The following is a 12,500-nucleotide window of genomic DNA, read 5'->3' on the forward strand; positions in this document are numbered from 1 at the left end:
CACACACACATATATATACACACACACACACACACATATATATACACACACACACACATATATATACACACACGCACACATATATATACACACTCACCTAAAGGATTATTAGGAACACCTGTTCAATTTCTCATTAATGCAATTATCTAATCAACCAATCACATGGCAGTTGCTTCAATGCATTTAGGGGTGTGGTCCTGGTCAAGACAATCTCCTGAACTCCAAACTGAATGTCAGAATGGGAAAGAAAGGTGATTTAAGCAATTTTGAGCGTGGCATGGTTGTTGGTGCCAGACGGGCCGGTCTGAGTATTTCACAATCTGCTCAGTTACTGGGATTTTCACGCACAACCATTTCTAGGGTTTACAAAGAATGGTGTGAAAAGGGAAAAACATCCAGTATGCGGCAGTCCTGTGGGTGAAAATGCCTTGTTGATGCTAGAGGTCAGAGGAGAATGGGCCGACTGATTCAAGCTGATAGAAGAGCAACTTTGCCTGAAATAACCACTCGTTACAACCGAGGTATGCAGCAAAGCATTTGTGAAGCCACAACACGCACAACCTTGAGGCGGATGGGCTACAACAGCAGAAGACCCCACCGGGTACCACTCATCTCCACTACAAATAGGAAAAAGAGGCTACAATTTGCAAGAGCTCACCATCCTAATAATCCTTTAGGTGAGTGTATATGTTTATGAACGTGTAATTGCCCCTTCAGTACTCCAGTAGACAAAATGACCAATTTGTTTTTGTATGTTCAGATGGCAAACGGAGGAAAAGTCACCAAGTCTTGCACTGCTCAGATAAAGGAAACCATTTGTATTAAATGAGGAATATGTGTTTCGGTCAGACTGACGGGGACAATGATGTTCCTGGAGACGCTGCACAGCCTGACAACAGTAGAAATGGTGTTTGTCAAACAGTGAAAGTGTCACGTCAGGACGTGTCGCACTCGTCCGGTGTAGACACGGTGGCATTCAGATGCAGTCGGTTTCATTTACGTCTACATGCATCAGTGCATTCTGTGTAAATCCCACACTGCACCTGGTGTGTATTAACATCCTACAGCAGCACACTGATTATCATCAAGCCACCATGTTTTTATCTCAACGGAGCGTGTGTGTGTGCTGCTCAACTCCTGTGCTGTTTTTCATGGTTAGACTGGTTTGAGTAAAACGAAAGTGTTACCACACATTTGCATATCTAGCCATAATGCACGCGTGTGTGTGTGTGTGTGTGTGTGTGTGTGTGTGTGTGTGTGTGTGTGTGTGTGTGTGTGTGTGTGAGGGAGCGGTGTTGGGTTGTGAATGTGTGCATTAGATTGTGAGCACATACACAAGGTTTATATAAGTTCAAAGGTAATAAACTGAATTTTGGCATGTTGCCATGAGACCGTGTTTAATTGAGTCAGAAATGTGTAGACTTTGCTGCTTTCTGTTTCTGAGATCTCTGATTTTATGACACAAAGTGTTGCAATAGTCCCAGTTTAATCTGTTCAACATATAAAACATTGTGTAATTGGATTACAAGCACCAGCAGGGCTCAACAATAAGCCTTCTGCTGCTGGCCCGGTCAGACTTGTACTTCAGAATTGAACTTTTCCTCTCTTCCATGATAACTATAAGTCCACAAACACATTTTTGCTCGTGAAATATGGAAATTTGTGCAAATGTAGCGGTAGCCGATGACAGGTAGCTGTGCGGTGTGCAAACCTCTCTCCCTTGGCCTCAAGAGGCACACTAGTGAAGATGGCATCTTTGCGTTAGAGTGTAATGGGGAAGACGGCGATATCTAAAAATTATGAGATATTTGTTGTCATGTGACGTTTTTAGCATGTTTTACCACATCGCTAGGCAATGCTAGTATGTGTTAACATGATGCTAGCACATTTTTAGCATGTTTTAGCACTTCGCTATGTGATGCTACATGTGTTAACATGATGCTAGCACGTTTTAACATGTTTATCACATCGCTAGGCGATGCTAGCATGTTTTTTGCATGTTTTAGCGATTCGCTAGGCGATGCTAGTTTGTGTTAACATGCTATCACTTTTTGACATGTTTTACCTCTTCGCTAGGTAGCATGATGCTATCACTTTTTGAATATGCTTTACCACTTCGTTAGGCGATGCTAGTATGTGTTAACATGATGCTAGCACGTTTTTAGCATGTTTTAGCACTTCGCTATGTGATGCTACATGTATTAGCATGATGCTAGCACATTTTTAACATGTTTATCACTTCGCTAGGCAATGCTAGCATGTGTTAGCATGATGCTAGCATGTTTTTAGCATGTTTTAGCACTTCACTAGGCAATGCTAGCATGTGTTAGCATGATGCTAGCATGTTTTTAGCATGTTTTACCTCTTCGCTAGGCGATGCTAGTATGTGTTGCACTTCAGGCTCATGTCACCCCCATCCACCTGGAACTCTGCGTAGGGCATCAATTTGGCCAGTGGCGGCCCTGGATCCATTCAACCCAAAACAATCAAGGTGGCGGCCCACATTGTAACGGCGGTATTTTATCTGTTATTCGCTTTTGAGAGCGTTGTTAAATATGACTAGAAATTGCTGTCCAGCAATAAAACACGAGTACGTCAAACAGCGATTTTTCAAATGTGCAATAAGAGGATTTAAGCATTTTCATATGTTTTAGTGTGGACGGAGACCTTTTGGAAAATGACGTTTAAAATCAAATTATAGCGACCACGAGGAGGTTATGTTGTGAATGTTGTGCACATTATGCATAAAACAGGGGTACCATTTCATCTGCGAGCGAACGATTGGGTCCTGCGGGCACCGGCTAACGTTAAAGTATTAATATATTTAAATCAGTAGAATTTCCAAAAACACGTGCATATGATCAACCAACCCTTCACTTCTGCTGCCTCCATGTTCCTCTTGTGTGGAGATGTTTCGTCTGTACGCTGGTCATGTACGGGGTTAATGTTGTCCTGTTGGACTGTCAAAGGTTTAATGACGTCAGAGCCTCTTTAACACATGATGAAGATGAATCATTTGCCCGATGCTTTAAAAGAGATTTAAAGATTGCATTTAAACAGTATTATTTTATTGTTACATTTAAGTACGTAACACAACTCAATCAGTCATTTCAAACGAATGTTTGGAGGTAAAAGGTCGTTGTGTTCGTTACATCACGTGACTGATTTGGCGACCAAAAGTTTTTCAAATATCAAGAACATTTTAAAAGAAAGTTGTTTCGCTGTTTATTTTTGAAATAAATAATAATAAAAAATATGATTCCAAACTATATATGCCAACTTTTTTTTTTTTTTTTTTTTTAAGAATTTCAAGTTCTGATAAGACTTTATTTATTTATTTATTTATTTATTTATTTATTTATTTTTACTGTAGCCGGACGGTTACACAACTTGACAATTTTTTACTTTAAGCCACAGAAAAAATACCAAAATGACTTTGAGCTCAGAAATCGAAATCGTAGTAGAGGTGCGTTCAAAGTATTGTTTCGTGTAAATTGAATATACACGTATGATTGATTTATATAGTTTTTTTTTTAATAGCTTAAAAAAACAAAGAAAATTAGTCTTTAAAAATGTCTAAATGTATTACAAAGTAATTAGTTACTGTAATCCAGTTACTTTTAGGCCCAAAAAGTAGAGTAACACGTTGCATTTTAAATTCTTGTAATCTGATTACAGTTATTGTAATATGATTACAAGTAACTGTAAAAGTGAAAGTAATCACTTAAGTACTAGATTTACTTTAAGTACTCCTCTTTCAGATTTACTGACTGAATATCGTCCCGCTTTTTCTCTGCGGTCGTCCTGCCGGAGATTGTTGTGCTGAGGTGTAGGGGTGACCGCCGCGCCTTTTCGGTAGCTGCACCCAGATTGTGGAGTGCTCTGCCCCTCTGGATTTAAATCAAAGCTAATCTCTTTGATTTGGCATTTAACCAATGAGGAAGTTTGATCTGAGATTGTTGTTCAGTCCGACAGGAAAGAAGTTCAGGAGTAAGCCGCAGTTATCCCGTTACCTCGGCAACTCTGTGGATCTGGGATGTTTCGATTTCCGCACGGGCAAAATGATGCCCAGCAAAATGCAGAAGAACAAACAGAGACTGCGCAGCGACATCCTCAGCATGTCAAAGGTACTGAACACAACACGACATTTACTTTCACTTGGTGAGTTTGAATGTGTGTGTGTGTGTGTGTGTGTGTGTGTGTGTGTGTGTGTGTGTGTGTGTGTGTGTGTGTGTGTGTGTGTGTGTGTGTGTGTGTGTGTGTGTTCTTGAGGTAAATATCTGTCTGGTCCAGTCTTACGAGAGTATTGTGTGTACAGCTGCAGAAAACATGTCGATGGAGTATGTAACGAATGTGTAACTATACACCTCACATGAGCTCTGTGTGATATTAATATCTGTGCTGATTCAACTACACACACATTTAATATGAACTCATTCCTTTCGCCATGACACTCAGCTTAAACTGACCGTCGCTGAGGATATACAGGAAGTGTAATTGCCTCCAATTGTGTGAGATGAGTGTTTGAGTGTGTTTGTGTACTTTTACTTTTTTAACACTTAAAGAGATAGTACAGCCAAAAAAAATTTTTTTTATTTAAATCTGTCATTATTTACTCACCCCCATGTTGTTCCAAACCCACATGACTTTATAACGTGGAACGCTTTTGATGTTTTGAACGTTCACGGTCTCAGTCACCATTCACTTTCACTGTATCTTTCTCCATACAATGAAAGTGAATGGTGACCAAGGCTTTTACATCTAACATCAACAGGGTTTGTAACAACATGAGGGTGAGTAAATGATGACAGAATTGTCGTTTTTGGCTAACCTTTTAACAGTCAATAGTCAAAAATGAAATGAGTGGTCATTTATTTGAATGTTGTTGATCTTTTGGTTGTGCTTCCTATATATCATGCGTGTATGATGGAGTAGAACCGGCCTGTGTCCCTGTAGAGGTTACAGAAGTGCGCCCACACCCTCTGACCCACTTCTGCCCTGCACCACGAGTCCATGAGTCGCAGAAGTAGATCTGCATCGTTGGAGCTTTGCTTTTGTAAACAATTGTCCAAGTCCATAGTGCTGAAACTTTAAAGAGTCGCTATTAGCGTCTTTTCACCGGACTCCGCTCATCAAAGTTTAACCGTCAGGTGCGTGTAATAAGTTTAGGATTACAAAATAAAAGTCCTCGGATCCATAGGTCGGGCAAATGTGGTATCATTTAAAAGCTTAGAGTGTGAGTGTTTCGCAGAACTCAATCACTTTTGCATTTATGTTGCATTAAATAACAGGATAATATCTGAAAGCCTCCGTGTCGCAAATGAGCGCCACCTTTTGGTAAAGATGTAGAATTATAAATAAGAATATGAAAGCGTTTCATATGGCATGTCATATATCAAACGAAAGCTCTAATCCTCAGGAATGTGACTATGTAGTTTATTTTGTTGTTGTCAGACCACAGTTTGAATGTTTATCAAAAGCATCACAAAGTGAAGTAAGACAACAAAGACAAATGTCTCATATTTGCCCTTATAACTGCTTCTCTAAGCCCCAAATAGCCGCAGACTCCATATCAACTCTTACTTTAGGCTGTTTTCTTTCAAATGAGCCCTTGTTTACTCGTCTGTGAGCTTGTTTGGGTAAATAACCCGATGTTATATCTCAGAAGGTCAGAACAAAATATTCGGTCCAGTTGAAAAAAGCACGAGAAACAAATTGTCTGCAAAACGTGTTCTCAACTATTGATCCCAGCTTTCGTCTGCACCAAATTGGGGAGAAAAGGGGACTTTAATAGTCACGTATAAAGTCAAAACTGACAAGTAGGTCATAAGGAAATGGGTGCGCAAACAATGATAAGGTGTACAAAAGGACATGCTTTTTTAAAAGAACATAACTTTATATAAACACTGAGAACAGTTGAACTCAATGTTACCAATGCAACTAATATAACCTAAACATTTTGAAATGCCCCAGGAGGGATTCTCAATAACTCATGAGCCTCAGGAGCAAGATATAGAAACACAATTGCTACAAGACTTCAAATGTAAGCTTCCTTCCCTGTGGAAATGAACAACTGTTTCATTATACTTGAACACATACTTTTATATTACTGATAAATGGGGGATTGTGTAACTATGAAAGTATAATAACAAAGTCTTTGAAGCATAAAAGTTCACTTAAAGGTGCTGTGAGCGCTATTATCCATTCCACTTCCACAAGACAGAGCCATTGAAGTAGCCACGCCCCTCTTTCCAAAACCCCGCCCTCAGAACATACCAAATGAGCTTTATTGAGACAAACAACTGCAGTGAAACAGCGCCCTCTAGTGGCAACTGTTATGAACAACATGGCATAAAAATGGCATTGAGCCTCAATAATTCACTGCAGATACTATACCATGAGAACACGTGCAATGATTGACAGGTCAAAAGTGTTATTGACCACAGAAGCATTTTTATTGGCTGTTTACAGAGTCTAGAGCGGTCACAGAGCGAGATATCTCACAACACTTATTTCAATAATAACTTTTTGAGAGTGGGAATGTGTTTTGCATACTGCTCCATGAAAACAATAACTTAAAGCACCCTACCCTCCGTAGCAACTGGGCCAATTTGGTTGCTAAGGAAACCTGACTGGAGTCACTCACCACACGCCCCACCGAGAGCGAGAACCACATTATAGCGACCACGAGGAGGTTACCCCATGTGACTCAACCCTCCCTAGCAACAGGGCCAATTTGGTTGCTAAGGAGACCTGACTGGAGTCACTCACCACACGCCCCATTGAGAGCGAGAACCACATTATAGCAACCATGAGGAGGTTACCCCATGTGACTCTACCCTCCCTAGCAACAGGGCCAATTTGGTTGCTAAGGAGACCTGACTGGAGTCACTCGCCACAAGCCCCATTGAGAGCGAGAACCACATTATAGCGACCACGAGGAGGTTACCCCATGTGACTCTACCCTCCCTAGCAACCGGGCCAATATAGTTGCTAAGGAGACCTGGCTGGAGTCACTCACCACACACCCCACCGAGAGCGAGAACCACTAATTTACACGTAAGGATTCATAAACCAACCTGAGCGTGATGTTCAATTCCTGACCAGAGAAGTGATGATATAGCATCACATTTATACGCTCATCACCATTTAAGTTAATTGCATGGTTTATTCTTTATTCCCAAACTGTATAAATGCTCCATAAATGTGAGAGAGTTACATTTTAAAATTAGTTTGAGGCACTTCCGGTTCAAGCCACGCCCACTTCCGGTTCTGTCCGACTACAGAAACAGAAACCGATACAGATAATGGCTTCGCTGCACGCCCCCTAGTGTCACGTTATTAACTGTATGTTGATGTGAAGTAATGTATATGGCAGCCGTATCACCCTGCGGCTCTCGCCCGGTTGCCCACTTACGCTAAGCAGGGTTGAGTCTGGTCAGTACCTGGATGGGAGACCTCCTGGGGAGAATTAAGGTTGCTGCTGGAAGAGGTATTAGGGAGGTCAGCAGGGGGTGTCTGTGTGGGTCCTAATGCCCCAATATAGTGACAGGGACACTATACTGCAAAAACACACCGTCTTACGGGTGAGATGTTAAACCGAGCACCTGTCTCTCTGTGTCATTAAAAATCCCAGAACACCTCTCGTAAATGGTAGGGGTGTAACCCTGGTGTCCTGGTGGCCAAATTCCCCCCATTGCCTCTTATCAATCACGGCCTCCTAATAATCTCCATCCATGAATTGGCTACATCACTCTCCTCTCTCTCTATTTATATATATATATATATATATATATATATATTTTTTTTTATATAAAAAATGTATCTCTCTCTCTCTTTTGCCCTTCATAGGGGAAGCCGGATCTGAACACCGCACTCCCCATCAGACAAACAGCGTCCATCTTCAAGCAGCCCGTCACTAAAGTGGTCAATTATCCAAACAACAAAGTGAAAACAGACCTGCAGAAAGCCACAGAACAACCTCGACAGGTGAGCCTCAAACACTGACCTCAGATCAGCTCTCCTGCTGTGAGATACACACATGCATGAGTGTTCAGTGTCTGCTTGTGGTCACCACTAGAGGTCACTGCACACAGACCGGAGAGATGGAGGTCCTGTTTCCTGCTCAAAGGTCACACATATGTGTGTTAACATGATTTTACTGTGATAAAGTCACTTTCTAACCACATCTGTGGGAAGTTATAGCCAGTTTTACAACTTTGTTTCCATGACGATGTAACACTGTAAACCCTATAACCTTAAAATGATGATTTAAACAACTTTACAGCTCAAATAATACACAAGTTTTAACATTCTGCATTATTGACTTGCACCGTAAGTGCCTCACAGGAACACATTTAAAGAAAAGGAGTATGCAGTAGAACAAATACTGCCATGATGTGTAAACGCTCCACTATTTAAAGGGACAGTTCACCCAAAAATGAACATTCTCTCATTATTTACTCGCCCTCATGCCATCCTACATGTGTGACTTTCTCTCTTCACTAGAACACATTTGAAGAAACATGGAAAAACATCTCGGCTCACAAGGTCCTTATAATGGAAGTGGATGTGATGGGATTTTAGATGCTCTAGAAAGCTCAATCAGCATTAACGTCATCAATCATTATATTATATTATATTATATTATATTATATTATATTATATTAGATTATATTATATTATATTATATTAATGTGACATTAGTGTCTATCTATCTGTCTGTCTGTTTGTCTATCTAAAGTGTCTATCTGTCTATCTATCTATATGTCTGTCTATCTATCTGTCTGTCTGTCGGTCTATATATATATATATATATATATATATATATATATATATATGTCATATATATCTGTCTGTCTGTCTATCTAAAGTGTCTGTCTGTCTATCTATCTGTGTGTCTGTCTGTCTATCTATCTAAAGTGTATCTATCTATCTATATGTCTGTCGGTCTATATATATATATATATCTATCTGTCGGTCTATCTAAAGTGTCTGTCTATCTATCTGTCTGTCTGTCGGTCTATCTAAAGTGTCTGTCTATCTGTCTGTCTGTCTGTCTATCTATCTAAAGTGTCTGTCTATCTATCTATATATCTGTCTGTCTGTCGGTCTATCTAAAGTGTCTGTCTATCTGTCTGTCTGTCTGTCTATCTATCTAAAGTGTCTGTCTATCTATCTATATATCTGTCTGTCTGTCGGTCTATCTAAAGTGTCTGTCTATCTATCTATATATCTGTCTGTCTGTCGGTCTATCTAAAGTGTCTGTCTATCTATCTATATATCTGTCTGTCTGTCGGTCTATCTAAAGTGTCTGTCTATCTGTCTGTCTGTCTGTCTATCTATCTAAAGTGTCTGTCTATCTATCTATATATCTGTCTGTCTGTCTAGCTGTCTATCTATCTGTGTGTCTGTCTGTCTATCTATTTATCTGTCTGTTTGTCAGTCTATATATATATATATATATCTGTCTGTCTATCTATCTATCTATCTAAAGTGTCTGTCTATCTATATGTCTGTCTGTCTATCTATCTGTGTGTCTGTCTGTCTATCTATCTATCTAAAGTGTCTGTCTATCTATCTGTGTGTCTGTCTATATATATATATATATATGTCTGTCTATCTATCTATCTAAAGTGTCTGTCTATCTATCTGTGTGTCTGTCTATATATATATATATATATGTCTGTCTATCTATCTGTGTGTCTGTCTATCTGTCTGTCTGTCTATATATATATATATATCTGTCTATCTATCTAAAGTGTCTGTCTGTCTGTCTATCTATCTAAAGTGTCTGTCTGTCTATCTGTCTGTCTGTCTATCTATCTAAAGTGTCTGTCTATCTATCTGTGTGTCTGTCTATATATATATATATATATCTGTCTATCTATCTATCTAAAGTGTCTGTCTATCTATCTGTGTGTCTGTCTGTCTATCTATCTGTGTGTCTGTCTATCTGTCGGTCTGTCTATATATATATATATATCTGTCTATCTATCTAAAGTGTCTGTCTGTCTGTCTATCTATCTAAAGTGTCTGTCTGTCTATCTGTCTGTCTGTCTATCTATCTAAAGTGTCTGTCTATCTATCTAAAGTGTCTGTCTATCTATCTAAAGTGTGTGTCTGTCTATCTGTCTATCTATCTATATCTGTCTGTCTGTCTGTCTGTCTATCTGTCTGTCTATCTATCTATCTGTCTGTCTATCTATCTATATCTGTCTGTCTGTCTGTCCACACACACAATGGAAGCCCTGAACTGCAAAATAATAATAATAAAAAACAAATTATATATAATATTTATACAATATATTCAACATTTTTAGACATGTTAGTGTCTTTCAAAATAATAAAAAATATATGTTTGAATAAGGACAGGCTGATCTAACACAGTTGTGCAGTTCCTCACACTGAACTCTGTTGTGTACATGAACATGTGCGGCACCTCGAAGACTCGTTTATGCAGTTTGACAGTCTGTCGTTTGGAACTGCAGTTCCATTAAAAATAGCAGCAAACACTTTTGGAGCCACATGAGGATGAATAAATGATGTATTGAATCGTCCCAGATGTTGACCGAGTTTGATCTGTTTTCTCCAGCTCTTCTGGGAGAAGCGTTTGAAGGGTTTGAGATCTTCAGATGTGACGGAGGAAGTGCTCAGGACTATGGAGCTGCCCAAAGGTTTACAAAGTAAGACTCTCATTGGCACTGCCCGTCTCACATGGCAGAAGCTCGTTAATGTCGTCACACGTGTGTTCTGTGCAGGTATCGGTCCAGCCTCGTCGGATAAGACGCTTCTGTCAGCGATCGCGAGCGCTTTACACATGAGTTCTGCTCCAATCACCGGCCAGACGTCCACGGCGGCGGAGAAAAACCCCGCTATATGGCTCAACGCCTCGCAGCCGCTGTGTAGAGCGTTCACCATCACCGAAGAAGACATCAGGTAAAACTGTGTGTGTGTCTTACAATGTGTTCAAACCAGATCTCGTGTGAGTGTTTGTGCTGAAAACAAGACTTCCTTTTGATCGCTTGGAGGCTCCACACACAGTGCAATCTCATTGGTCCAAAATCCTGCTAACTGGATTTTAGCGTTTCCAATACACTCATAATAACATTGGGACCACAAGAGGGTGATTTACATTTACAGAAGCAAGGCACAGGTATCACAACATAGGACAGGTATTTTAGAGCTCCTTGCACAGAACGCAAACACACAAAGTTTCTAAGTAGGTTTTTGTGGCACAGTTGGTAGAGCGGGTCAGTCCCTAATCGCAGGGTTGGCGGTTTGATGCCCACATGACTCCACATGCCGAAGTGTCCTTGGGCAACCCAAGTTGCTCCCAATGGCAGACTAGCACCTTACATGCAGCTCTGACATCATTGGTGTCTGTGTCTCTGTGTGTGAGTGTCTGTGTGTGTGTGTGTGTGTGTTTGTGTGTGTGTGTGAGTCTTTGTGTGAGTGTGTCAGTGTGTGTGTGTAAGCGTGTGTGAGTGTGTGTGTGTGTGTGTGTGTGTGTGTGTGTAAGCGTGTGTGAGTGAGTGTGTCAGTGTGAGTGTGTCTGTGTGTGAGTGTGTCTGTGTGTGTGTGAGCGTGTGTGAGTGTGTGTGTGTGTGTGTGTGTGTGTAAGCGTGTGTGAGTGAGTGTGTCAGTGTGAGTGTGTCTGTGTGTGAGTGTGTCTGTGTGTGTGTGAGCGTGTGTGAGTGTGTGTGTGTGTGTGTGTGTGTGTGTAAGCGTGTGTGAGTGAGTGTGTCAGTGTGTGTGAGTGTGTATGAGTGTGTATGAGTGTGTGTGTGTGTGTGTGTGTGTGTGTGTGTGTGTGTTTGTGTGTGTGTGTGTGTGTGAGTCTTTGTGTGAGTGTGTCAGTGTGAGTGTGTTTGTGTGTGTGTGTGAGTCTTTGTGTGAGTGTGTCAGTGTGAGTGTGTCTGTGTGTGAGTGTGTCTGTGTGTGTGTGTGTAAGCGTGTGTGAGTGTGTGTGTGTAAGCGTGTGTGAGTGTGTCAGTGTGTGTGAGTTTGTGTGTGTGTGTATGAGTGTGTATGAGTGTGTGTGTGTGTCTGTCTCTGTGTGTGAGTGTGTGTGTGTGTGTGTGTGTGTGTGTGTGTTTGTGTGTGTGTGTGAGTCTTTGTGTGTTTTACAAAAGCTATAAAGATGATAATAATAATAATAATAATAATAATAATAATAATAATAATAATATATATATCACATATGATTAATTAGAGTCTGTGATTATCTTTCAATGGAGTCCACACACAAGATAATCAGATGTATAGATCATTAGATAATCCACATGAAGCACAATGTTACATATGACCACCAGGAGATGGCGCCAAATACACGACACAGACTCAATGATGACTCAAATGACACAGAATGAAACTTGGACACTATGATTAATTATATTTGTAATGTTGTAACTTTTGATTGCTTTGTTGTATCAACACAAATTTGGTCTTAGATACAGACGACATGATCGGGAACAAAACTAAAGCAGTTTTTGCTTCAG

The 12,500-nt window shown here is 40.4% G+C and overlaps 1 protein-coding gene across 1 annotated transcript in view; it reads left to right on the forward strand.

The window, feature by feature from the left end:
- Positions 1 to 12,500, forward strand: part of mbd2 (methyl-CpG binding domain protein 2) — a 55,112-nt gene that overhangs the window by 20,357 nt on the left and 22,255 nt on the right. The window contains exons 2-5 of the mRNA XM_052100902.1: positions 3,968 to 4,127; positions 7,852 to 7,989; positions 10,595 to 10,685; positions 10,761 to 10,938. Of these exons, the coding sequence (XP_051956862.1) occupies positions 3,968 to 4,127; positions 7,852 to 7,989; positions 10,595 to 10,685; positions 10,761 to 10,938 (567 nt within the window). The remainder of the gene's footprint in view (positions 1 to 3,967; positions 4,128 to 7,851; positions 7,990 to 10,594; positions 10,686 to 10,760; positions 10,939 to 12,500) is intronic.

This window comes from Xyrauchen texanus, chromosome 3, assembly GCF_025860055.1.
Source record: "Xyrauchen texanus isolate HMW12.3.18 chromosome 3, RBS_HiC_50CHRs, whole genome shotgun sequence".
In the NCBI taxonomy this organism is placed as follows: Eukaryota; Metazoa; Chordata; class Actinopteri; order Cypriniformes; family Catostomidae; genus Xyrauchen; species Xyrauchen texanus.